The 23604-nt window shown below is 42.7% G+C and overlaps 1 protein-coding gene across 18 annotated transcripts in view; it reads right to left on the reverse strand.

Moving 5' to 3' along the window:
- Window positions 1-335: 335 nt before the first annotated feature.
- The window catches only part of STARD13 (StAR related lipid transfer domain containing 13), a 489330-nt gene continuing 466061 nt past the window's right edge, over window positions 336-23604 (reverse strand). For 13 of the 18 annotated variants that reach the window (XM_070520504.1, XM_070520503.1, XM_070520506.1 and 10 more), the window contains 9 exons: window positions 22652-22825; window positions 21340-21556; window positions 13412-13610; window positions 9525-9735; window positions 8819-8933; window positions 7771-7992; window positions 6757-6974; window positions 3624-3800; window positions 336-2867 (listed from right to left, as the gene is read on the reverse strand). In XM_070520504.1, the coding sequence (XP_070376605.1) occupies window positions 2750-2867; window positions 3624-3800; window positions 6757-6974; window positions 7771-7992; window positions 8819-8933; window positions 9525-9735; window positions 13412-13610; window positions 21340-21556; window positions 22652-22825 (1651 nt within the window). In that variant the 3' untranslated portion in view covers window positions 336-2749. The remainder of the gene's footprint in view (window positions 2868-3623; window positions 3801-6756; window positions 6975-7770; window positions 7993-8818; window positions 8934-9524; window positions 9736-13411; window positions 13611-21339; window positions 21557-22651; window positions 22826-23604) is intronic. The other 5 variants (XM_070520510.1, XM_070520511.1, XM_014848247.3 and 2 more) reach the window with 1 other exon arrangement.

Raw genomic sequence — 23604 nt, forward strand, 5'->3', positions numbered from 1 at the left:
TAGTTAATGAAAATGAAATTTCATTCATAGAGTTCACTGAATCTTCTATAAAAATACTATAAAAGTGTTTTTATAACTTCCAGATTTAAGCAAAATCTGAAGAAAAACAAAAATCCCTACCCATCACTTTAATGCCTTAGACATAGGTTAAGGTACCCAGACTTAACAAATGTCTGTTGATAATAGCATCCTTATATTTGGGAGTGACATTGACTACAGTATGGAGGAGTCCAGAACATGGCAACCTATCTTAGAGAGAAATTTTCCTCATGAACCAGGTTTTCCACTTATAGGATGAAGCATGAAAAGCAACATATATTTTATAGAAAATAGGAAATATTTAATGTATATAAATTTATTTGCTTTGGCAATTATTTATTTACAATTGATGATTGATATCAACAATTGAGGTAAAAATATACATGAGGTATAAATATAATATTTAAATGCAATATCATATTTTATTTCCATTGGCAAGATAACAATGAATAAAATACTGCAGTATTTGACAAATAAGCTTGATGCATCTTTTTCCTCTTTTTTCTTTTTTTTAGATGCACTGTGTTGTTATGCAGCAGCGATGTGATTAGCATGTGCATAAAAATAAAAGAGTCAGGTAATTTGAAGAGAAGAGGAGTCAGAAATACAATCCTATTCGTTTTTATTCTGTTTTAACTCTGCTGTAGACCCTGGCTTCTCAGAGTGGGATCTTCCCGCCAGCAGCATGGGCATCCCTGGGGCCTGTTACAAATGCAGACTCTCAGGCCCACCCAGCCTGCCTGAATCAGGGTCTGCATTTGAACAAGATCTCCAGGCGATTCATGTGCACATTAAATTTGGTGATACAATACCATCCATCCTTGTGTGCCTGTCTAATTCTCCAAACACACAGGCTCCCATCTCTGGAGTAGGACCAGTGTGAAACTAGATTCAACTTCACTATGCATATGTCTATGCATATTAAAGTAACCCAGCATATATGGTTAAATTTAAGACGTATGGCAGAAGTGAATTTTTTCGCTCACAGAGCACTGCCCAAATGGAAAATTATGGCTTTGCTCCACCTTCTTAGGTAGGCCAGAAAAATGAAAAATTCCTAGGTCATAATTCAAATAGTATGATTCTCCTTGCACTATACAGAACTCATATATAGCATTTTTATTCCTCTCAAAAAAAGAATTGCACATTGCTGATAAGAGAAAACATTATATGAATGCATACAATACAAAAAAAGAAAAGGAAAACACTCATTTAAATTTTTCTTTTTTTCCTCCAACCCCACTTGCTAAATTATGATACCACTCTCTCACAGATTACCAAAGAAAATCTCTCTCTCTGAAACCAAACACAATAAATTATCTTTCTCTCTACAGTTGTTGAATTATAATAAACAAATCCACTAGCAATTGGCTAAGGAGAGTCAATTTGCTTAGTCTATACAGTAATAAATAAGGTTGGGCCAAACGCATAGGTAGCTTGACCAGCTAATGAAGAAATGTGGAATTAACAAACCTGTTTATATTTTCTAAAACTAATTGAAGAACATAGTTTTGGTCTAATGTTAGCTTAAAACCCTGTCTTTCAGATTGCAAAACTTTAATACATTATCTCTTAAGAGCATCACATGTAGCAAAATAAGAATTCCCTGAAGCTGTAACGGTCTGGGGCTCTTGAATGACCATCATCTCCCTTTGTCTGGTGTCCAGAGTTAAATTCAGTGCGATATGTTGGTAGGAAAACGCCAATTAACTGTGACCAAAAAAGGCCACTGGTCAAACAGAATGATACTTAAGAACATTATGAAATGTATCTATGAAAACTTCATAAACCGCAGAGGCTCCCTTTGGCTGTGAACGAGCACGGGCGATTACATTCAGCTCTGATCAGCAGGGACATCTAGGTTCTGGTTCAGTCTCTCATGCTGACTCCAGTGGTCCGTGGGTATCTGACATTTCACTGAAACTGCATCTGGCCAGGCCCAGTGGCAACTGGTCACCCAGCCTTAAATTTGGTAACAACTTTCACCCATTTCTTTGCTTTAAAGAGGAGTAAGTATTCTTTTCCTCACTTTATCCAACACTCCACTTCAGTTTTCGAAGAACACAAACAGACAACACATAAGAACCTTTTAATGTTGTTTTCCTTTGGTTAGCTAACCTTTGGTTAAACCTCAGGGCAGATGGACAGACCACACATTTTCACACCTGGGTGTTAGCAGCAGATTCTGCTCAGCTTACTGGACAGTGGGGAGATGGGGCCCAGAGCAACCTGGAAAGAACCACGTAAGGAAGGGACTCACTGAGTCAGACGTGTTCCTTTTCAAAATACGCCATTATATATAAAACTGATTTTTACATATATACAGTAAAGATAGAGATATACACACATATGAACATATGCTATATATACATTTATTTACAGTTAAGAATACGCTTCTTAGAAGCCTTTAAATAGCAAATTAGGCAATGCATAAGGAATAATCCATTTAATTTTAAGTAATATAGATAAATGTTCTGATTTTTAAAAATATTATATTAGTAGGGCTATAGCCATCTCCAGGAAGGCTAGGAAAGTTCTCAGAAATCCTTGCATCTTCAACATTCTGACTTCCCAGTGTTTCCATTTTTAAAAGTTAACCATGTCAATCAGTTTCTCTCTCTCTCTCCTGCTTTCTCACGAGCACATTCTCTCCCACAGGCATTTGCTTTTGCTTCCTCTTCCCTGAGTTTGATGTCACACTGGGGAAAACTCAGATTTTAGTTTCCGGACCTTCAGCAATGAGGGGCTGAAAAGAGTTTCTAATCCTGGCAACTTCTGCCGCACACAGATGTCCAAAGCCTTTATTGTACCATTCTGGGGAGTGACCTCTGTGGGGACAAAAATCAGAAAGGAAGTGGGAACATCTTTTTTGAAATCACAACAATTTGTCACAGTAGCCAGGGCTGTCCTTGTGCCCTGACTGTAAGTACACTTGGTGCAACTCAGGGCTGCTGCCTCCCGGATCTGAGAGCCTCATTCTGTCATCAGCTGCCTTGAAAATGCCTTTCCGGCCAAGCATTCAGTCTATCTTTTCAGTATTCATTGGGTGCTTTAAAATGATACCATCTCCTCGGAAAAGATTCTGACTTAACTCTAGAAATTACTGAGAAAGCTCAGTGCGCATCTACCCAGACCAAGAACTCAGTTTGGCATCATGAATGCTTTGGAGGGGTTAGATTTGAATTAGTTTCTTCTCAAAGGAGGGCAAGTGGAGGAAGCATCAAAAAAGGACACCCAAAAGAAACACAAGAGAAGGGGACTTGCACTTACTGAGCACATACTGTGTGCCAGGCTCTAGAGCTTATGGCTGCTCTGGATGAGAAGCACAGAAATATAAGTGGGGACAAAACTGAAAATGAAGGAGAGCCAAGGGCTGCAGGAGAATGCCAGAATTTTAGGAAAGGTGAGGAAGAGGAAAGCAGAGAGAGGGTGGCATAAGCAATCATCTATGAAAGCACGTTAATGGCAATGAGGAAAAAAGTATAGTGAAATAAGAAATCAGGATGACAAACAGGGTCCCGGCAATGTGCCACTAAAGCTGAGATTCCAAGATGGTGCCCACTCTCCTTGGGGTTCACACTTACTTCAGGTCTATCCTGCAGATGTGGGTCAGTCTTGACTTGCCGGAACCACAAGGTTCTATTAAATACTGAGAATCCATCACCATGGCCCGCACGCCACCCATGAGCTGGGCTTCCTCATGCTCCACAGACAGGGACACCAGGGTACACATTCCTTTGGGCAAATCAGTTTTCCAGGTCCTGTAGCAAAACAACCGGCACATCAGAATTATGGCTAAGAGAGAAAGAAAACCGTGAACACAGCGCTGAGGTTTACACTTACATTTTCCTGCTCAAATTCCTAGCCTAGTTACTTGGATTAATTTAATGGTTTCCATAAGTGTGTGCGCAGTTTGTACAGGGCAGTTCAAAGCAACTGAGTTCAAGTCTCAGCCCTCAGACCCAGAGGCCAGAAATGGCCTTGCAGCTTCCACATCTGCCTTGGAACCCCAAACTGAGGCTGCAGAGGCTCTTGCCCATTATTGAAGGGCTGGTCTTAGAGTTTTGGAATGAGTACTCGCTCATTCAAGTCATTTAGCAAATACCTATTCAACACATGGATGTATCAGGCTCTGAGAAGCCACCACACACAACGATACACAGCCCAGGAGGAGAAGCAGATATATAAAGAGAACTCTAAAAACCATGGTGCGTGCCATGATACAGTTAGGCACGGAGTGCTCTGGGCTCAGGGGGAAGGGAAGTGGAGGCAGATAGGGCAAGAATTCCTGGAGGAGGTGATGCTCAACTCAAGTCTTAATGAACTGGTGATGCTTAGCTTGAAGTAAACTAGACACATATGGACTGTCTTCAAATACTGGAGTGGCTCTTGAGTGGGAGAACAAATAAATATAGCTGATTTGACTCCAGAAGGGAGAGATATGAAGACACCTTTCAGTTCAGCACTGAGAAAAGCTGTCTCACAATGTGCACACTCCAAAAATGGAATGGGCTGTGTGAGGAGGTAGTGAATTCCCTGTTCCCGGAGCATTCAAGCATAGAGGGGGCTACCACTTGGATAAAGGCTATAGATGGGAGTCAGGAACCATAAGAGCATCTGTGTAACGACCAATTCTACCATAGGATAAGGGTTTGTTATTACATCCCAGTTATTTACATCACAAATCGGATTCCCCTGCTTAGTCATCTCATCTATAGCTTTGTCCTGCCCTACCACACCAGAAAGAGGGACTATTCCACATGCCTGACAAGAACTTGGGAAGAAGCAAGCCCTAAACAAATACTCAGCAGCTTCTCCAAGGTGTGAACATTCTCTTTTCACACACAATGATATGATTAACAATAAAGACTGAAAGTTGTACAGAGGTGTGGGGATAAAATGGAAAAAGCTTCAGGATTGTCACTGGAAGCTCCTAGACAAGGGGATTAAGCGAGAAGTAAACATGGTAATCCCCAAAGGAGACCGGCGCTGTCTGTGCCAGCCTGGATGTGGAGATGCTCTGAGGACAGGGGGGTCTCTCAGCCCTGTGACTTCCTCATCACACTTGCCACTTTCTCTGTTCTTGGATCATAACCATAAGGAATTCTTGTTGTGGGATCCATGTCTGGCTCACCGTTAGTTCTCTCGCGTGCCGAGTTCTCTCTCGGGGCCTCATGGTTCACCCACCTTCTCCTTCAAGTCTTGGATCGAATATCAATGCAGTGAGAGTCTGCTCTGGCCACTAGATTTAAAACTCCACCCCTTCCAATCCCCCTATCTTACTTATCCGCCTAGGTAAGAAACTCTATGCCCCTTACTTATCATTTATGGACTCTCTCTCCCTAATACAATCTAAACCCCGAGAGAGCAGTCTGCTGTGTGTACTGCAGGGTCCCTGCAACCTCCAACGCTGCCTGGAACAAGGGAGTGGTGGAATCATATACTAAGACATAGCAGGCTGGTGGGATTGCTGGATGGATGGAAGGAGAAGGTTCCACGCACGGACTCCGGCCCTGAGCCTCCTCTAAGGGGAGGGACAAGGCAGGCTATGGCATGGCTCCAGCCCCATGGCTGCCATCCTAGAAGAACTATTCAATTGGCCACTTGCAAGAATGAAGGGGTGAAGCCTAACTTCCATGAGATGACTAATGTCCCAATAACTGTGGTAATAAGCCACTCTTATAACCGCCCACCTTCTCCCCCAGGATCCCGAGGTTGCTAAGATAGACACATATATTTAAAATTCAAGGTCCCAAGGACGAATTCCAAGGGCATAAATAGCCCATGTGAAAAGTAACCTTTAGTTTGCCACCAAGATTAGTTTCATAAAGAAACTGTTTTAAATATACATTTGGGAATTTCACTAGGGATTCCTTTTACACTGCTAATCTATGAGAAGAGACAATGTTGGCCATCACTTATCAATAAAAAAGGATATATTGATTTAATTATATTTTATTTGGGTCTGTTAACAGCCTCAATCCCTGTTCTTTCTGATCCAATAATGACTCACCAGCCCATGTGCATAGCTCTCCTGTGCAAACTTCCTATTATTGGTTCAGAATGCCATTCCAAAGCCAGAGAGCACGGGTCCAGAACTCAACCCATAAATCTACCAGAAGCAATATTTCAACAGTAGACATGAGACTCGCAAGCCTTGTCAGGCCCTGAAATCTTACTGGACATCCAAGTGTCTCAGCATAGCTGGACCTTCAGGGCTGTGCCAAGGTTTCTGTGCACGATCATGAGTTATGAACATCTGAAGTTATACAGATGAATTTGGAAGTCACACACACACCAGTCTTAAGAGTTATACAAACTGAAGACTTGCTTTCCCAGAGGGGAGAAAGGCAAAATCAGGAGAAAAGCCAGTTACATTCAATTTGCATAATTTGGCAGAAAGCGCAACTGGACAAACAGCAGCTATTCTTGGGACTCTGTTCTGAGGAAATGAACAATATTTATGGCCTAATAAACCATACGCTCCATAATGAAAGGGGCCATAAGAGAGCCCGGCGGAGCTATAAACTGGGTGAAAGAAGCAGGAAGTCGGGCATAAATACAGCAAAGTCAGTTTTCACTGAGGGAAGTGAGGGCCGGCTTAGTGTTCCCAGCGGAGGCTGAATTTAGGTGGTAGAACTCCGTGAAACACTTAAATCTGCAGCTCTTAATCTGCTTTTGGAACAGAATATCTTAAACCCCAGAAGTCAGGCTTACCTGAGAACCACGAAGTCTCTGGAAGGGTGGGGGGCCATGCTGTTCAACACGTACTGATAGATTTCTGTTTGCTTGTCCAGGGTTTCCACAACCTTCCACTGCACAAAATCCTCATCCCACAGGTGGCGCTCTCTCAGCACACGATTCAAAACCACCGAGGGGGGCGCTTCCACCTCCACGGCAGCCTTCCACAGCTTCAGCGGATTCCCGTCTCCCACCTTGGGAAAGACACCATCAAAGGCTGAAGAGGTCAACCGGTTCCAAGAAGAACCTACAATACTTCCCTGAGTGTCCAACAAAATCACTGAGTGCGTGACTGAAAGTGTGATTCTGCGTACCTCAGGTTTAAAATTTTAAAATGTTAACACTTAAGCTTAAAATAATGATAATAATGTTCAGCGTTCTCCGCTTCAGTGGTCCGGGTTCACCAGTCCTGATCCCGGGTGTGGACCAGCGTCACTCATCAAGCCCTGCTTTGGCAGCATCCCACACACAAAATGGAGGGAGGTGGGCACAGATGTTGACTCAGGGCCACTCTTCCGCAAGGAAAATGAGGAAGACTGGCAACAGATGTTAACTCAGAGCCAACCTTCCTCACCAAAAAAAAAAAAAGAAGAAGAATGATAATAAAAATAATAGTCACCAACACACCCAGTGCTTATTGTGTCACGCACCATTCTAACTCATTTGATTTTTACAGAGCCCTCCTCTGACAGTGGTACTATTATTACGTCTATTATGCAAATGAGAAAACAGAGACACAGAGAGGCATGTGACCTGTCCAACATCACACAGCTAAGGGACAGAGACAGGATTGGGATCTAGCAGTCTGGCTCCACAGTCTGCACTCTGTTTATGTGCAGCAGGGTTGCCAGTAATCTCTGGAGAGGGTCTTTAACTTGTTCATGTGTGTGCCAAGCCCCATGGACACAGTGGCCATTTTTAAAGCAAAATAAATCCCTGGTTATTAGACATGGCTCTTTGGGAGTAATTTTTTCCAACCCCTGGGATTACCTTTTTGAAAGCAAGATCTGTATTGTCTGTGCTGGAACACGTGACCCAGCCTTTGAACTTCTCCTTGGCTTCCTTCTGGAGGCCCTGGACGAGATGCTCCAGGTAAGTGTGGAAGGTCGCCCCGCTCTCTTCCAGCTGGGTCCCCAGGTCTTCCAGAGTTGGAGCATGGATCTCAGCTTCCACATACGAGTTATGAGACTGGGCTACCAACTCATGCGGGACCTGAACCGACGGACGCATGAAAGACCAACACAGTGAGCTAGAGACACGCTGAGACTAACAGTGAGAGCTAGCAGTCATTTCACCAAAAACCACGGGATGGGCGATGGGCCGAGTGCCGAGGCACAAGAGATGTTTTTCTAAGATCAGTAGCAAGGCTGGGGGCTGGGGGAGCTCCCTAAAGTCAGGAAATACAAGAATGTTTCTGAAGCTATATTTATTATTCAAAACATTGCAATGACTTCCCTTTCATTCTTTCCATTTTCCTTTTAACATATTTTTATTTGGCTTGGCAAAATGTGGGCTCAGGAAACTTAAAGCACACACACTTAAGGGAAATATCAGTATGATTTAGAAATAGCTTTACCTGTTAAGCACACTTTTCCCATTTACAATGCCAATTTTACCAGAAAAAGTATGCCAGAAGTCTAGTCCGCTTACTTCTTTGACATATCTATGGCTATATTCATAAACTGTCAGGGATTGCTAATATCACACACACACACACACATGCTGAACCTAATCAAGTCCTGAGGTAAAATCAAATATAACATAATTGGCTGGCTGGCTTTGAACTTGGCACCTGAAGGTGAGGTAACTGTTTTCCTGAAAACCACCATCAGGGTGGGCCGGAGTGGCTTTAACTGTCAGAGCCTGGGCTAGAGAGCTAGCTCCTCACACTTCTTGGCGGCAAAGACCAGAGCTGTAGAGTGTATTGTCACTGTAAATTCAGGAACAAACAGATATAATCCATAAATGCAGCAACCATTCCGAGTGTCTTATCTCGTTCCAAGAGCTATAAGGAAGTTCGCTTCAAGTCTTTGCTCACCTCAAAGAGTCTGTCGCATTCCATGATCATATGGGCCAGCCCCTGAGCAGCTGCCAGATTCTCATTGAGGTCCTTTTGATCTGGCTTCCCGGTGGCGTATTTCTTCTGTATGACTCTGTAATTGAAGGGGAGAGTCCTGAACAGACCCCAAACTCCAGAGCCTTTCACAGCACAGAGCTCATCCCCTTGGTTATCTCTTCCTACCCACATCCCAGGGCTTCTCATTTCCAAATAAAAACGGTGAGCACACATCGTAAATATTCTGAGTCAGGCTAAGAGTCTGACAGTTCCTAATGAAGAACCTTGGCAAAATACGAGGGGAGGAACAACTGTTGGGGGAGACGTTAATCTATTTTTCCAAAGTTTGGAACCACTTCACTGCAAGCTGCCGTACGTGACCCTTAACTCTAGCCTTTCAAAACAAAAGATTGTAAAATACTACTTTGTGTACTTTTTTCCTCCTTCCCACTCACACACACAAAACAAAAAAAAACTCAGGCTTTCTGGATCACAACAGACATTGTTCAATGCTACTTTGATAATTCTGTGAATCTGAGACCTAAGAACTAAGTCGCTTCAAAACATTTTCTGATTATAAATTAAATGGTAACAAATCCTCAAGTTGAAACACAGTGTGAGAAATTGTTTCAGTGAATTGTGGGCAATACCTGGTTTAGGATCACCACTGTTGCTGAGAAAAACCCACCTGGGGGAGCTTTCTTTCTTCACTAAGTTGAGATGAAAGAGGGAGGGGGCCAGACACACCGCCAGGTTCATGGGCGTCATCTGGTTCTCTTCCACCAGGTTGACCACGTCGTGCAGGAAGCACAGCAGCGTCTGCAGGACTTCCCTGCTCTCATCCGCCAGCAGCAGGATGGCCGCCTGCACCGCCTGCAGCCGCTGCTCTTTGGGGACATCTGTGGAAAAGTGGGTGCCAGGTCATTAGTGGAACAGCCACAGAAACAGCCCAGTGTGGGGCGTGAGTAAGCTCCGGCTTCCTGATGGGAGCACACTCAGAGACAGCATCAGCATTGACAACAAAGATGACAACTGCGAACGGCCCAAAGAAGTAAGTAATTACTCCAGCCTCCCCACAGATGAGAGGCAGAGCTGAGACTGGAACCCCGGCAGTCTAACTCCAGAACCCACATTCTTAACAACAAGGCAGTACTTTAGAGGGGCTGCTGTGGGACCTTCTGCCCAGGTCTTGGATAGCCGGGACAGTTGTGGCTCTCCTGCCTGCCTCCATCATCCAACATCCCAGGGCTGGGCATGCTCCTGGCCCGCAAATCCAAATTTCTGGAAAAGCCTAACTATGCATTCAGTGTTCTGAAACCCATGCCCATCCCTCCCATGTCCACTGTCTATTGGCACAAGACAGACCTGGGTTTAGTAGAGAAGAGCCATTTTGTGCAAATTATAGCAAAACCTTTCTCTTTTTTCTTGCTAGTGCTGAAGCAGAAGCAGATACCACTAATGACTTCAAGCCTGTCATTGAAATGTTATAAATCCAGCTTGAGCCATTAACTGCTTTTCAATGTGTTGCTTTAGGTAAGATGTCTAGTGTATACATTGCCTAACTTTAGATTTGCCAGCCTTGGCTTCCATGCCAAAATTTTTGAAGAGTCATTAGGCATGGCGACACGGCGTCTTAACTTCCGTTCTATTCACTTGTTCCTTTATCCCCAGGAAATATCTTCTGTCCATTATTTTCTTCTAAGAATGTTTGCAAAGGCCAACTATTAATCCCTAAATTTAGCATCCATTTTTGATCCTATCCTCCTTGACCTTTCTGTTACACATGAAACTCCTGTGGTTCCTGCCTCTTTCTTGGCTCTGAGGAGACTATTCTAGATCTGCATTTCTAAGTGCTGATAATTTGCAACCATGTGGATGGCTCTCAGCACCTCAAACTCAACATCCAGTCAATTCTGAACACCTCTCTCCTCCCTGCCCCCAAACTAGCTCCTCCATCCCTCTTCCTTTCTTTATTGTCCCAGTCATGAAGCCTTAAAACTTTAGGGTTGTCTTTGATGCCACCATCCTTCTCCCTTCTGTAGACCAGTGGGTTTCAAATATTTTCATTATCCATCCGACACTCTAAGTAATCATTTGATACAAGTCCAGGAAGTAATCAGCTAAAAATAGAACTGCTCTGGAGAACGGGAGAAAGAACTGGTCCTCTCTTGCCCAGTATGAGTTTGGAAACTTTGAGTCTAGACTCTATCCATGGGACATCATATTTCCAGTGTCACTGCTGGAAGTCACTGCAGGTAATCCAGAGCCTCAGTTGATGTGCTAGCTCCCTAACCCTCCATTCTTGTCCAGTCCAATGTTTCTTGTTGATCACTTCTAGATTCATGGGTCAAAAAACCAGTTCTGATGGACATTCACCCTGTGGCAGACACAAGTTTGGCTGCCCACTCAATACCTGCTCTCTCCTCTTCCACTCTAAGAAAACACATGGTCTGTGCAGGTGTGGGCTGCAATGTACTCAGGGAAGATCTCAGACCCAGGGGATAACTATGTTGGCCTAAACCAAAATTGGTAATCCCATTCCTCTTTCCAGTGATTTGGGGGAGAACGTGTAAACCATTTCAGCCTATAGTTATCAAGACAAATACTAGGAGCTTCTGTAAATTTATCTCCCTGATAAAAAGAGACATATGCCCAAGGGGAAGCCCTTCTGCCCTCTTCTTGTCTTTGAATGTGATTTCGGGAAGACATGATAATTATAAGTTGTGGCAATCATGTCGAGACCTTAAGGGGATAATCAAGAGAGGCTGAGCTGTGGAATTAATCAGCTCAGAATTATTTAATTTCAGATTTCTTGTCAGGTGCGTATATCTTTATTGTTTAAACAACTGTTTGTTGGAATTTTGGTTCTGTCTTTACAGCTGAGAGCACTGTAACTGATAACCCCCTCAACAACACCCAAGTGTTCCCCAGTGGCTAATGAGTCAAGTATAAACTCTTTGCCCTAACAGTCAATGCTCTTCCTTGGTACGGACCCAGTCTAATTTTTCAATGTCATTTGGTACTGCGTTGCACAGTTGACATTCATGCGAGCCAGACGAACACCCTGTAATCTCCTGACACATGCTCATGCCATTTGCTTCACTCAACATGAGTTCCTCATATAGCTCAACCTTCAGTTGTCAGTTCTCCACTGAGTTCTTATTCCTCATCTCCACCTCCGTGGGTTTTCTTTGTAACCTTATTACGGGATTTCTCCAATCTTGCTGTATAGCAGTTATTCATGTACATGTCTTGTCTCCCTCAGTTGTAAGAGCAGAGAGTGAGTCTCACCCGTCCACACGCTCTGCAGCGTTCAGCTCGGGGCCTGCACATACGCGGCACTCAGGAAATGTGTGCTCAGCTAAAATAAACCCTGCTTTGATCTGGTTTCGTGCTGGTAAGTCTCAGAAAGGGCCAAAGGCATTTATCTCTTGGAAATAATCTGACTTTCACCTTAGACTAGTGTCAACCTTAACCCGAGAGCTGATTAAATTTAAAGACTTACATGTGATATCTCTAAACCATCAGGGAGGCTTAACCGAAAAACACAGCTCAACCTCTTACGGCAACAACGTCATAGACTCCCTGTGTTTGGGCTTTAGCGACATGTATCATTAATTTAACTTAACCTATTCACTTTGACAGAATAATATTTAGTTAGTGGGTCACCACGTTATCTTGTTTTTATAAGTCGTACTTATTATCACCCTTTTTGAATTTGCAACATTGTAGACTCCTTAAACACATTTTGTACAGAATTCTTTATAGCAGGGGTCTTCTTCAAATTGGATCAATTCCTTATTGAGGCCCATTTCAGGCATATTTTGCTGAAAACTCAAAGTCCACAGGCCAAAAGTTTTTATGTCTAAAGAATTGGGACTGGGACCATCAAGATACTTTATAATCATAATATTATTGGATCTAGAAAAGAGTCACGTGTTCATTTCTAACATCCCCCCTTGCAACTACCTTTAGCAGGATTTGCTTTTTAATCAATAATTGTTATTTTCAATGATTATTTTAATTATAGGGGCTTTGACAAGAATTATCAATTTCAAATAATTTAAAAAATTCCAAGTGAAAATATAAATTAGTTGAATAAAGCTTAAGCCTTGATTTGGTTTGCCTACTTTTCACCAATTAAAATACATGGTATTAAAATACATTTGCCTTTTATTTCTGGTCATTTTAATGCATTTGGCTTGAATTTCACATATCCCAAGGAAATGCTTACTTTTTCAAAATATCCATAAACAAAATAAATTCTACTGTGTCCCCTTTTCATTTTAAATGTATTAAAAGTACATTGAAAGTTTTAGATCTTATACAAAATCCTATTGAGATGGAAATTTTTGATGTCAAAAAGGTATTTTCAAATGCATAAACTATGGCCTGGAGATTTCCATATCAAACCCTGAACAAAGTTTACTTCTGGAGAAGAGCGTAGAATGATAACTTTTATATACGTCTTTATGGATTCATGTATTACTTGTATAATTAAAACTCAAGTTACAGAATTGTTTTTTAAGTGGACAGGTACATATGAGAACACGGATCTGCATTATTTCCACTTACACTGATAGATGTGGAGGAAGGTCTCGCTGAGCTTGTTGGTGAAAAGAGGCTCAGGGAGGTCCCGGAAGAACTGTTTCACCATATCTGCCACGTCATAAGCGGATTGGTCCTCATAGCTGACGTTCTCAGGGAAGTTCTCGTTCATTTGGCGTAAGGCCTGGATTCGAGATTTCACACCCGATTTTCGAAAAAGACCCACCTGAAACAAGTCACAGGGCTGTGTGAGTGAGGCCACCTTTGCTCCAGACATTTTCTTCCTAGGGCTAGCACCTTGGCAGTGATGAGAAGGCATGGGACCAGGGCTGGATGAGCAGCAATTGCATCCAAACTAGTAAATTGGAAATGACTGGTTTAGCGACCTTAGGCAGTAGCTGAACACTGACTTCCTCTACCATAAAATGAAAATAAGAATAATACCCCACCTCACAAGCCCATTGCGGAGACTAAACGAGAAAATATATGTGACTGCACTTTGTAACCTGTGAGGTATAACATGGTAGCGTTATTATTCTATTCAATTACAGTTGTGCTTCATAATGAAGTTGTGGTTGATGACGGACAACATATACGGCAGTGGTCCCATAAGATTAGTCCCATAGAGTGTAGGCGTGTAGTAGGCTATACCATCTAGGTTGGTAAGTGCACTCTATGATGTTCTCACAACGACAAACTCCCCTAATGACGTACTTCTCAGAATGCGTCCGCATAGTTAAGTGTTGTGTGACTGTTCGACAAGCAGTGATTAAATAGCCACTATATATCAGGCGTACTTATACTCGCTAGAAGTCATTAGTGAGTAGACCAGACAAAATTCTCTGCCCTCCAGTGTTTACACTTTAATGGGGGTTTTGAGAAAGTTCTGTCAATGGACAGTTTTATGGATCCCAGATCAGCAACCATATCCAGTGCCCCTTTGAGGGAGAGGTTTATAGGGACTATGCTCATGAAACAAAATAAAATTATAAGCATGTATTTTGATTTCAGGGTCTTATTTACTTTTCATTCTTTGGAATCCTTGCAGCACTCGTTATGTACGCTTCTCATACGATGCCTGGCACTTACTACCTGGTTAGTTATTACGTGCACAAGCTATGGTTCTAGTGGGAATCATTCCTGAGTGGCTTTTCTTCAGACTTCAAGACTTCTCATGGCTTTTTCATCCCTAGGGCTGAGATTCCTCCTCTGCTTGACAATCAACGGAGCAATAGGCACCAAGGAGAAAACGCCCCTAAAAGGAATGAGTGTGGTGGAGCAGGGCCCTGTGAGAATGGAGATTCCTGCAAGGTTGGCAGGTCACACTCCAGGCCCTCCTGAGGCTTTCCGCACTCTGGACCTGCCTCACCCCAAAAAAGAGCTGAGCTGCTCTGGGAGCCCTGGCTTATAGTGAATTAGCATGTCTGCTATTGTTAAATGCCTGAAGGGCATCGGGTTGCTCAAAACTGGTGCTTCAACCCTCAGTCTCCACTTTTCTCGCCCCCCAAGGGCTCATGGGTTTTCCCACTTCCACGAAGCAAGGTGGGAAAACAGTCCCAAGTGGTCATTCAGGTAAGCAGAGGCCACCGGAGTCAGCCTCCGCTCCTCCTCCCTATACCTGGAGAAATGGCCAGGTCGTCCCATTGGCTGCCCTGAGTGCCAGGCCGGCCTTGACCCAAGTTCAGGTGTCTGAGGAGAACTTTCTTGGCTGTGGCTATAAATGGAGAGCAGCCTTAATTCTTCTAAACTGCAGTAACAGCAAGGGAAGAATTCCAAGCAATTAGAGAATACTCAGGTTTTTGTGTATGTCAGCTGAATGGATCGCAGGGGAAATTATACACTGCTACTTTTTGTGGCAATAAAAACAGAATTCTTAGTAATACTTCTTTGCATTCCAAGGCATCCACAGATCAGGATTTTCAGACATATTGCCACTTAAAACGTTAATTGCTTTCTTTTTATTCTTGCTTGGAATGTCGAGAAAATGCAAAACTTTGCCATACTTAGATGACTCTCCAAGAAGAACCTAAAGAACATTTATCTTCCTCTGGCAGCTTCTCCAAATTTCATCAAAGTGCATGAGAAGAAAGCATGTCCTGTCAGAAGAAAAATTCAAGATGGTAAATGAGTGACTATTGACGTGAGATCCATCCTTCATTTGTTTACCTCTCAACTCTTCTAATTCTAGAAGGAGGCCCAGAACTGTGCCACACAGCTGTGCTGCACAGGAGTCCTCAGAATCCAAGTGCCTCGAAGGTGAATTTTAAACATTTATCCTCCTGTGAGTTGGTATTATGCTGTTTGAGAATTACTGTTATTATTTTCTTAATAGCAGAGAAATATTGATCGAGATCTGTAAAAAGAATAGAGCAGACAAGTGTTTGTGTGTATACTGCGAAGGGTGGCTCCTCGTCTGTCCACCGTGTCTTGCGTGCGTCGTTTCTGGGTGCGCTTGATGTGCATATACACACATCCCAGAGCTGTTTTCTTTGTACTGTTCGATTTCCAAGTTTCTTTCTAGTTTCAGCAAATATTGTTATTTTAATTATTTTAGGCATGTCTGGAGCTCTCCAGCTGCGGGCTCTGAGCTGCTTGTTCTGACTTAGATCTCACAGGATATCCAGAGGGTTGTCAGGTATTTATTTGTTCTGCCTCAAATTCTGACAATAACCTTCCCATCCCACCCTTATCTTCCAAGGGACGTGGGAAATTTCTGTGGGTTCTGTGGATTTTTGTTGGAAGCACAGAAGGAAATTTCTTTCCTAAACCTAATAAAGAAAAGGTGTTTTGAAATCAGACTGGATTCCAGATGGAGCAGCTGAAGATGGCAGAAGGGAAAGATGGCAAGAACCCCAGTCTTCAAAAATGTCATGGTGCTGATAAAAGAACTGACCTTGGACCGCCTGACTTCCTGACTTCTTGTCACGTGAGCACATGAATTTCCTATTGTTTAAGCCATTTTCTGTTACCTGCAGTGGAAAACTCCCTGGGCACCGTAAGTAGAAGCTTCTTCTAACAGAGTAGAGGTCCTGAGACCAGAGAGAAGAGCTTCTCCTACTGATTTGCATAGAACAATCATGGGTGGTGGCAGGAGCGACTGCCAATCATTTCTTCTTCGAAAAGGTCTCAAAGCAGTGACAAAATCTGCATTTTGGGCTAAAATTTTTTTCCAAGTTAAAAATGGAGAACAGAAGAAACCATTTTAAAAATCTGTTGCTTCTAAGGGCACCGTTGTCATCATAGCTGATGGGAGGCTGCCCCAGATCCCTCAGCCTCATTATGAGAAAGACCCAGGGAGCACAAAATGTCTTCCATTTGCTTCTGTGTCTCTCACTGGTTAGTGGGCGACCTGGGTAGTCACAAGGGACCCACACTTAGTTTAATGCTCTGCAGTCACCGTTTTGAAATTCTTAATAATTTAGAAACAAGACATCTTGCATTTTCACTTTGCAGGAGGCCCCACAAATTACATAACAGGCGCTGTTCTTATGTACTTTGAAAGCACAGCTCAAACACCCTCTCTAAAAAGGGAAGAATGTGGTCAGCCATGCAAAATTCATTTTATAACCATCTCTCTTGCATATGATCTCTCATCTTAAAGGTAAAAGGATGATTGATGAGTGTTCCTTTGGTCTAGTTTTACTTTCCTCTCTCTTTTGTCTTCCACCTAAAAACCCGGCTATGAAAAAGCCAGGACTCAAGGTATAATTTAAAAAGAGAGGCTCCAGAGCATTGCTCATCTTGTCTGAGGCTGGCAACGGGGAAAGTGATGAACAGGCGGCGGGCAGAGGACACTTGTACTGAGTATGAAGTGTCTTTGCAGCATAATTGGGCTTTTAAAACTTACTCCTCCATTAGAAGGAGAGGTTGGGCATGAGAGCTGCATTAGAATTCAAATTTCATCTAAATAATATTAAATCTCCTACTTGGCATCCTGTTTATGCTAATCCTTTCGGTACTTAATGATGTTTATCAGGACTTCCATTTCCTCTTCTTTAGAAATGTGCTCAGCTAATGAAGAAAGGTTGGTTTTATGCAGAATGAGAAAGGTTCCTAAGAACAGTGTACAGCGGGTTCTTATTTCGAGCACGGCAGGGTTAGCCTCTCACTGCAGTGACTTCATAGTCATCATGAGCTGGTATAACTTATCCTTCTGTGCACAGTTGATTTAGGGCAGAAATAAAAGCTCAGCCAACAAAGCAGGGCTCCTCTCACACACTGCTTTGTCTGAATACAAATGGTTCACAATTGAAGGCTAAACTTCCCTATTTCATCCACAGCCAGCCGTAAGGGTGAAAATGGATACACTGTGTTTCATCATATATAAACTGTTCTGCACTGGGGAGCGTAGGAGGCGAAATGTTGGCAATGTTTCAGGGCTCTGTGGGGCTGTTTTCAACCGTTCGTGATGAAGGCTTCTGTTTGAGATGAATGCTGAGCATGAGGGGCAGGGGCCCGGCTCACTGCAGGAAGCCCCCTCTCTGAGATCAAGGGCAAAGCCTTGGGACAGTCTTGGATGGGAGGTCAAAGGGACTACGAAGGGAGGCAGCAGAGCAGCCAGACAAGTGTGGTTTCGAGGAAGGATGTTCGGAGACCTTCTGGTCTTCTGTGACCCTGGGACTGAGATCTCAAGACCCTGTGCAGACCTGAATCTTTTCAATTCAAAGGAGGTGGTGTTGGTCAAGAAAGAACATTTGTCTAGTGTTAGGTTGGCCCCTTCCTTGTTACTCCAGTCCCCTCTTTCTTTTCTGAGTCATTCTCTTTTATTTGCTTGTGTTCCCTCTTGAATCTCTAGGAAAGTCTTCCTTTTCAGCCCGGTTTTCTTTGATGCCTCATTATGTTTCTCTAGTTCTCCCTTGTCCCTTCCTATTATCACCTTCCTTCTTCACAGGGACCAGAGGGGTGGCCTTGGTGTGCTTTCCACACCCTGTGATGACAAAAGGGAGGGACACACAAGGCGGGAAACCCTGCGGTGCTGAGTGCTGCATAAGGTGGTAACTGGCTATGGTGAAAGTCCCTTTGCCACCTTACAGATTCTTACTCTTGACTTAACAGTTAAGAGGTAGGTTGCCTTGTTCATTTTGGTTACATTCAGAATCAGTATTTATGTCCATGAGATGAGTCTTTTTCCTACAACACTTTGCCAGCATACTATTTTTCAGGGTGGTATTCTTCCAGACTTAAAAAATAGTTATAGGCTTGATATGGAGACTGGAAATAAGCCTGCGAGCAGGGATGGAGGAGATTTTGGTGCCCACTATCCTTCTCTCTATTCATAGGACTTTTGCTTCAAACAGGAGACTGGACCCAATGACAGTAGTGATATTGGTGCTACACGTTATTCGGAATCTATAAGAGGCATGATTGGTTTGCATCCTACACTAAAGACTGTGTGGTAGGCAGAGTAGTGGTATTACAATTCACTTATTTATACTCAGTCTTGTTCAAGAAAAAATTCAAGGTGACCTACTACAATCTATAAAATACAATTAAAGACAGTAGATGAGAAAATTAGAGCAAAAGGAAAATAAAGATAGAAAAGAGTAGCTGAAACCAGGAATGATGTTGATACACAAAATTCATGCCTAAAAATTACATATATTTACTCCTGGCTCCAGTATTTCTAGCAGCCAATATATAGAGGAAAACATATCCAGTTGAATGAGTCTGGTATACTTAATATAAAAAACAGACCAGTTGTCCAAAAGCGACACAATGCTTTCAGGTGCTGGGGCCAGAGAAAAATTCTTTCATTCTCACAGAAAGGACATTACGTGATGTAATGATCAACATCATCAACAAAACCCTGACAGCGAATGCATCAATGAGTTATTTAGGGCCACTTCTCAATGTGTCCCCCAATGCTGGAGATGGCATCACCCCAGAGTCCACTGGGGACAAACAGTTCTAACAGGTGATGGTAGAGTGCAGTGATTAAAAACTTGGATCTGGAGTCAGACAGATTTTCAAGTAAGTGTTGGCTCCACCATTGCCAACTGGGGGATAACACTCCCTGGGTGGATGTGGGATTAAATGAGGTAATGAGCGCAGTACACTTAGTATGACCCCTGAAACATGCTGGGCACTCAAGAAAGGTTATTATTATTGAACTAATGACACAGATGGGCTGCATTTCTTTTAGGCGTTTTTGAAAGAACACTGTTTTCTCTTAATAGAGCTTTTGCTGATAAGCATTAGCTGGCTATTCATTAGAATGTTTGGAACAAAATATTTTCTGTGCTAGGTAAAAGGCAGAGGCAAAGACTAAGAGAATCAGCCAAGAGAGGGGATGAGTCTTATATACCCTTATAAAACTGAGAAGCTTGGAAAAATGTGTCTGAATAAAAGGCTACCTGCCACAAAACACAATCTTGGGTCTGTACTACCAAACCAACAAAAGTACAATTGAGGCCACCAAGTCCTATGCCAAAGGGCCTGGTTGCAGTAGTTTAGGGTTGCAAAAGACATTAGATTGGGTATTTCCAAATATTCACTTGAGGCTACTTCTCCAAAAAGTTTTCTCAGTAAAATATCCATAGATCATCTACTTTTGATTAATGTGTGCTTTGGTAAAAGCTCTAAAATTAAAAAGAAAATAGTAAAAATTTAATGGTTAAATAACTAGATTCATTGGTTTGCTCTATTGGGATGTTATTCACAAGTCAATAATGTTGAGGGATCTGCCAAAGATGAGCACTGTAGTTCTAGACAAATGGTCTGTTGCCCTTCTTCCTGAGAAACTGCAGGCAAGCTACCAAGGCCATTTCTCAAAACAAAATAGCCATCACTACTACAATAATAACAGCAAACACTCCTGCCCTCCACTATGACATCTGAATACGGAAAAATGTATATTTGTATAGTCTCTAAATCAGGAGTGGGAAGGGAAAAGGGGATCATGCATTTAGTTCAATCGAAGATGGCATCAAATGAAGTTACTCCTAGTCTGCTCCACCAAAAACTGGCATCTGATCCATCCAGAGGCTATCCTGATTCTAAGTGTGATCTCAGTACTGGGGTAGGGGTGGATACGAGCATCAGGAGCCAGGATGTTTGAGTTCATGTAGCTCAGCTCATTCCTGTCCACCGAGCTTAAGGCCAAGGGTATATTAATAAAAAGTGCAAGTAATCTTAAGTTGGCATGGATTCTTCACATGGTATTAAGAGTGTGATGAACAAAAGCCATTATAGAATAGGTGCCTAAAAATGCCTCCACTGCCTAGGTTGCAATTTATCAAGTGGGCACATGGCTTTTATTTCAGACAGAATATCTAAGAAACTAATGTGTGTTAATTTGGGGGGGGCAAAGGCTTGGCCTCGTAAGTTATGGGGGGGTTGCACGCTGGGCCCAATCATAGTCCCTGGATGTAGTGGACCCCAAACAGTCCTGGAGACAGAGATAATCTCTGAATATTTTGTTTAGCGTGAGCTTTTTAATCAACTCTACGAGATGAGGGGATATTTGATTTAGCTGATATTATTTTCATATTTTACTGGCATATTTTAAAAAGATGTAAGTAACTTTGTCTTTAAGTTTTCCTGATCGTGGTGCTGCTTTAAAAAAAATTAATAAAGGGAGATATAAAAACCTAATTCTTTTTTCAAAAAAATCATAAAACAGGGATAAAAGAATGCTATGAAATCTATGGTGGCATTGGGACAATAATTGAAAAGGAAATGGAGTGTAGCTTAACTCTCAGTTTCTAGGGAACACAAATTAGACATCACAGGTGCAATTAACCTTCTGCAGTCACTCCAGGGTGTCATTCAAGTTGTGAACGAGGAAACGTGCTCAAAAGCTTGACAAAGCTGCACCCTGGTCAAATTAAATATTGACATATAAAGATCACAATGCCATTGTTCTTGGGGAGGCATGTCTTGTCTGACAATGGACGGATCTGACTCTGTCTGGCATTCCATAAATCCAGGCCCGTGTTTGAGATTTACGACCTTACCTGATCGAGGCAGTTGCTGCGCAGGTATCTCAGTGCTTGCTGAATACTCTGAGGCAGAGGCTGTCCCGTTCTCTGGACGTGAACTATGAGAGGAACACCAAAGACGGTCTTGTCTTTGTAATCAGGAACTTTCATCCTCTTCATGAACTTTGGAACTGACCTAGAATTCACAGAAACCAGGTCATGGAAGCCTCCTGGGGCACACTGTGGGGAGAGGCTGTGAAGGCAAGCAAGAGGGAAGCCAAGCTGTTGTTGGAATTCCCAAAAGGCACAGGGGAAATTCAACATTTCTCTCTGAATTCATCCCATTACATGGAAGTGCTATGCCTGCCCCGTGCCCATGTTAGACCTCTAACTATTAAACAGCATGATTCACGTTAGCAGAATGGATTTATGGCTCTGTTTTCAAGTCAAGTGTTCGACTTTCCAATTTAATGGTGACTGACACACCTCTCAAATGACAAACACTTAAAAGTCTCCAACAAGACAAAACAAAAAACCTTTAAAACTACAACAAAAAGAAGAAATTTAGTCGGGGTTGAGAGAGAAAGGAGGAGAGAGAAGACAAAACACATGTCTTGACTATGTCCTCACTTTTCTAGAACCAGTCGTACTTTTAAAAGGAAATTTTAATACACAAGCATATATTGATTTGACCACGCAATTTATAACTTTCTAAAGCACTGCCGATTCTTCTATGTACATAATATATAAAGTAGGACAATTAGTCACACATTTTATATTTTTTCCAATCCACTGCATCATCTAAAGTAGGTCCACACTCAAGTTCCAATGTATGCTTTTGTCAATTCCTCATTACAAAGGTTTACTGCCTATTCTTGTTTTTATTTGCCAATGAAATAAAAGCAGAAATGTACTTGAAGAATTAAATGCTCTTTGAAAGAATCAATGCTCTACGTGTTGGGCACCGCATTGGGCCACAAGGTACAAGTGACAGATGTTTCTCTGCAAACTGCCAGAATTATTTAATGGCAAGTTTATTTTTAATTCCTCTGTTCACAATTAATCACCCTTTCCTTGTCCTTTTTCCTTCTTGGAGCCTGCCTGCCTTCCCTGGAAACCGACAGAGAGCTACAAACAAAGTAATGCTTCCTGAGGCTACATCATGTCCAAGCTGTGGCAGCCCAGGAGGCAGACACAAGGCAGAAGTCGGGGCATTATTTCCAGGAGATTGGCAGTGAAGGCAATGAAGAGATTCTTCAGAAATCAGAAAGTAAATAGCGAAGCTTTTGCAATTGCATACTTAGCTCTAGAACAAATGATCCCCCCCTCGAGTGAACGCGCTACATACCATGTCCAGCCGTGTTTGTTGGACATGGAGTACTTCTCCATGATGGCCGTGAGGCGAAGCAGCGAGAAGCGCTGGAGCAGGTTCAGCTGGCCAGCCGTCTGGTTGCTGATGTGGGGCGACGCTGTGGACGGCTGAGGCTGATGCGAGAGCTGGAAACTGTTCCATCGGAGTCGCCTTTAGAGAAAGCCCATCAGGGAAGCCAGTCACAAAGTGGACGTGTTATCAGAAAACACAGGATGTTACTAATTTTTTATAATTCTTTTTTTTTTTTTTTTAAAGATTTTATTTTTTCCTTTTTCTCCCCAAAGCCCCCCGGTACATAGTTGTGTATTCTTCGTTGTGGGTTCCTCTAGTTGTGGCATGTGGGACGCTGCCTCAGCGTGGTCTGACGAGCAGTGCCATGTCCGCGCCCAGGATTCGAACCGACGAAACACTGGGCCGCCTGCAGTGGAGCGCGCGAACTTAACCACTCGGCCACGGGGCCAGCCCCGGATGTTACTAATTTTTAAGGAGCTAATCAAAATAGTTTCCGAGCCAAGGAAATCACAAAGCAAATGGAATAGAAGACACAAATGGACAGAATAAACATAAAAAACTGTTTTCAAACTCTAATAAATCTGGAAAAAAGTCATTATCTGTTTCATTAGGAGGTTTCAATAAGTGATATAATAAATGTTATTTGTTTGTTAATTCCTAAATTTGTTCCCAAAGTGTTGAAAGCAGCTGAGACAGTGTGTGTTTGTGTGTGTATGTGAGAAAGAGACAGAAACAGACGAATAGATGGACAGACATACAGACAAAGACAGACAGACAGAGACAGAGACAGAGAGAGAGATCTCAAATGTTTGGGAGCAGTAGAATATTTTCACATTGCCGTCCCATCTCTTGTTGGGTGTTGAGATGGAGCCTGAAGGTGACAGGCACAGATGAGGCCCTCCTGAAGTGACGACACA

Source organism: Equus asinus, chromosome 11 (genome assembly GCF_041296235.1).
Source record: "Equus asinus isolate D_3611 breed Donkey chromosome 11, EquAss-T2T_v2, whole genome shotgun sequence".
Classification (NCBI taxonomy): Eukaryota; Metazoa; Chordata; class Mammalia; order Perissodactyla; family Equidae; genus Equus; species Equus asinus.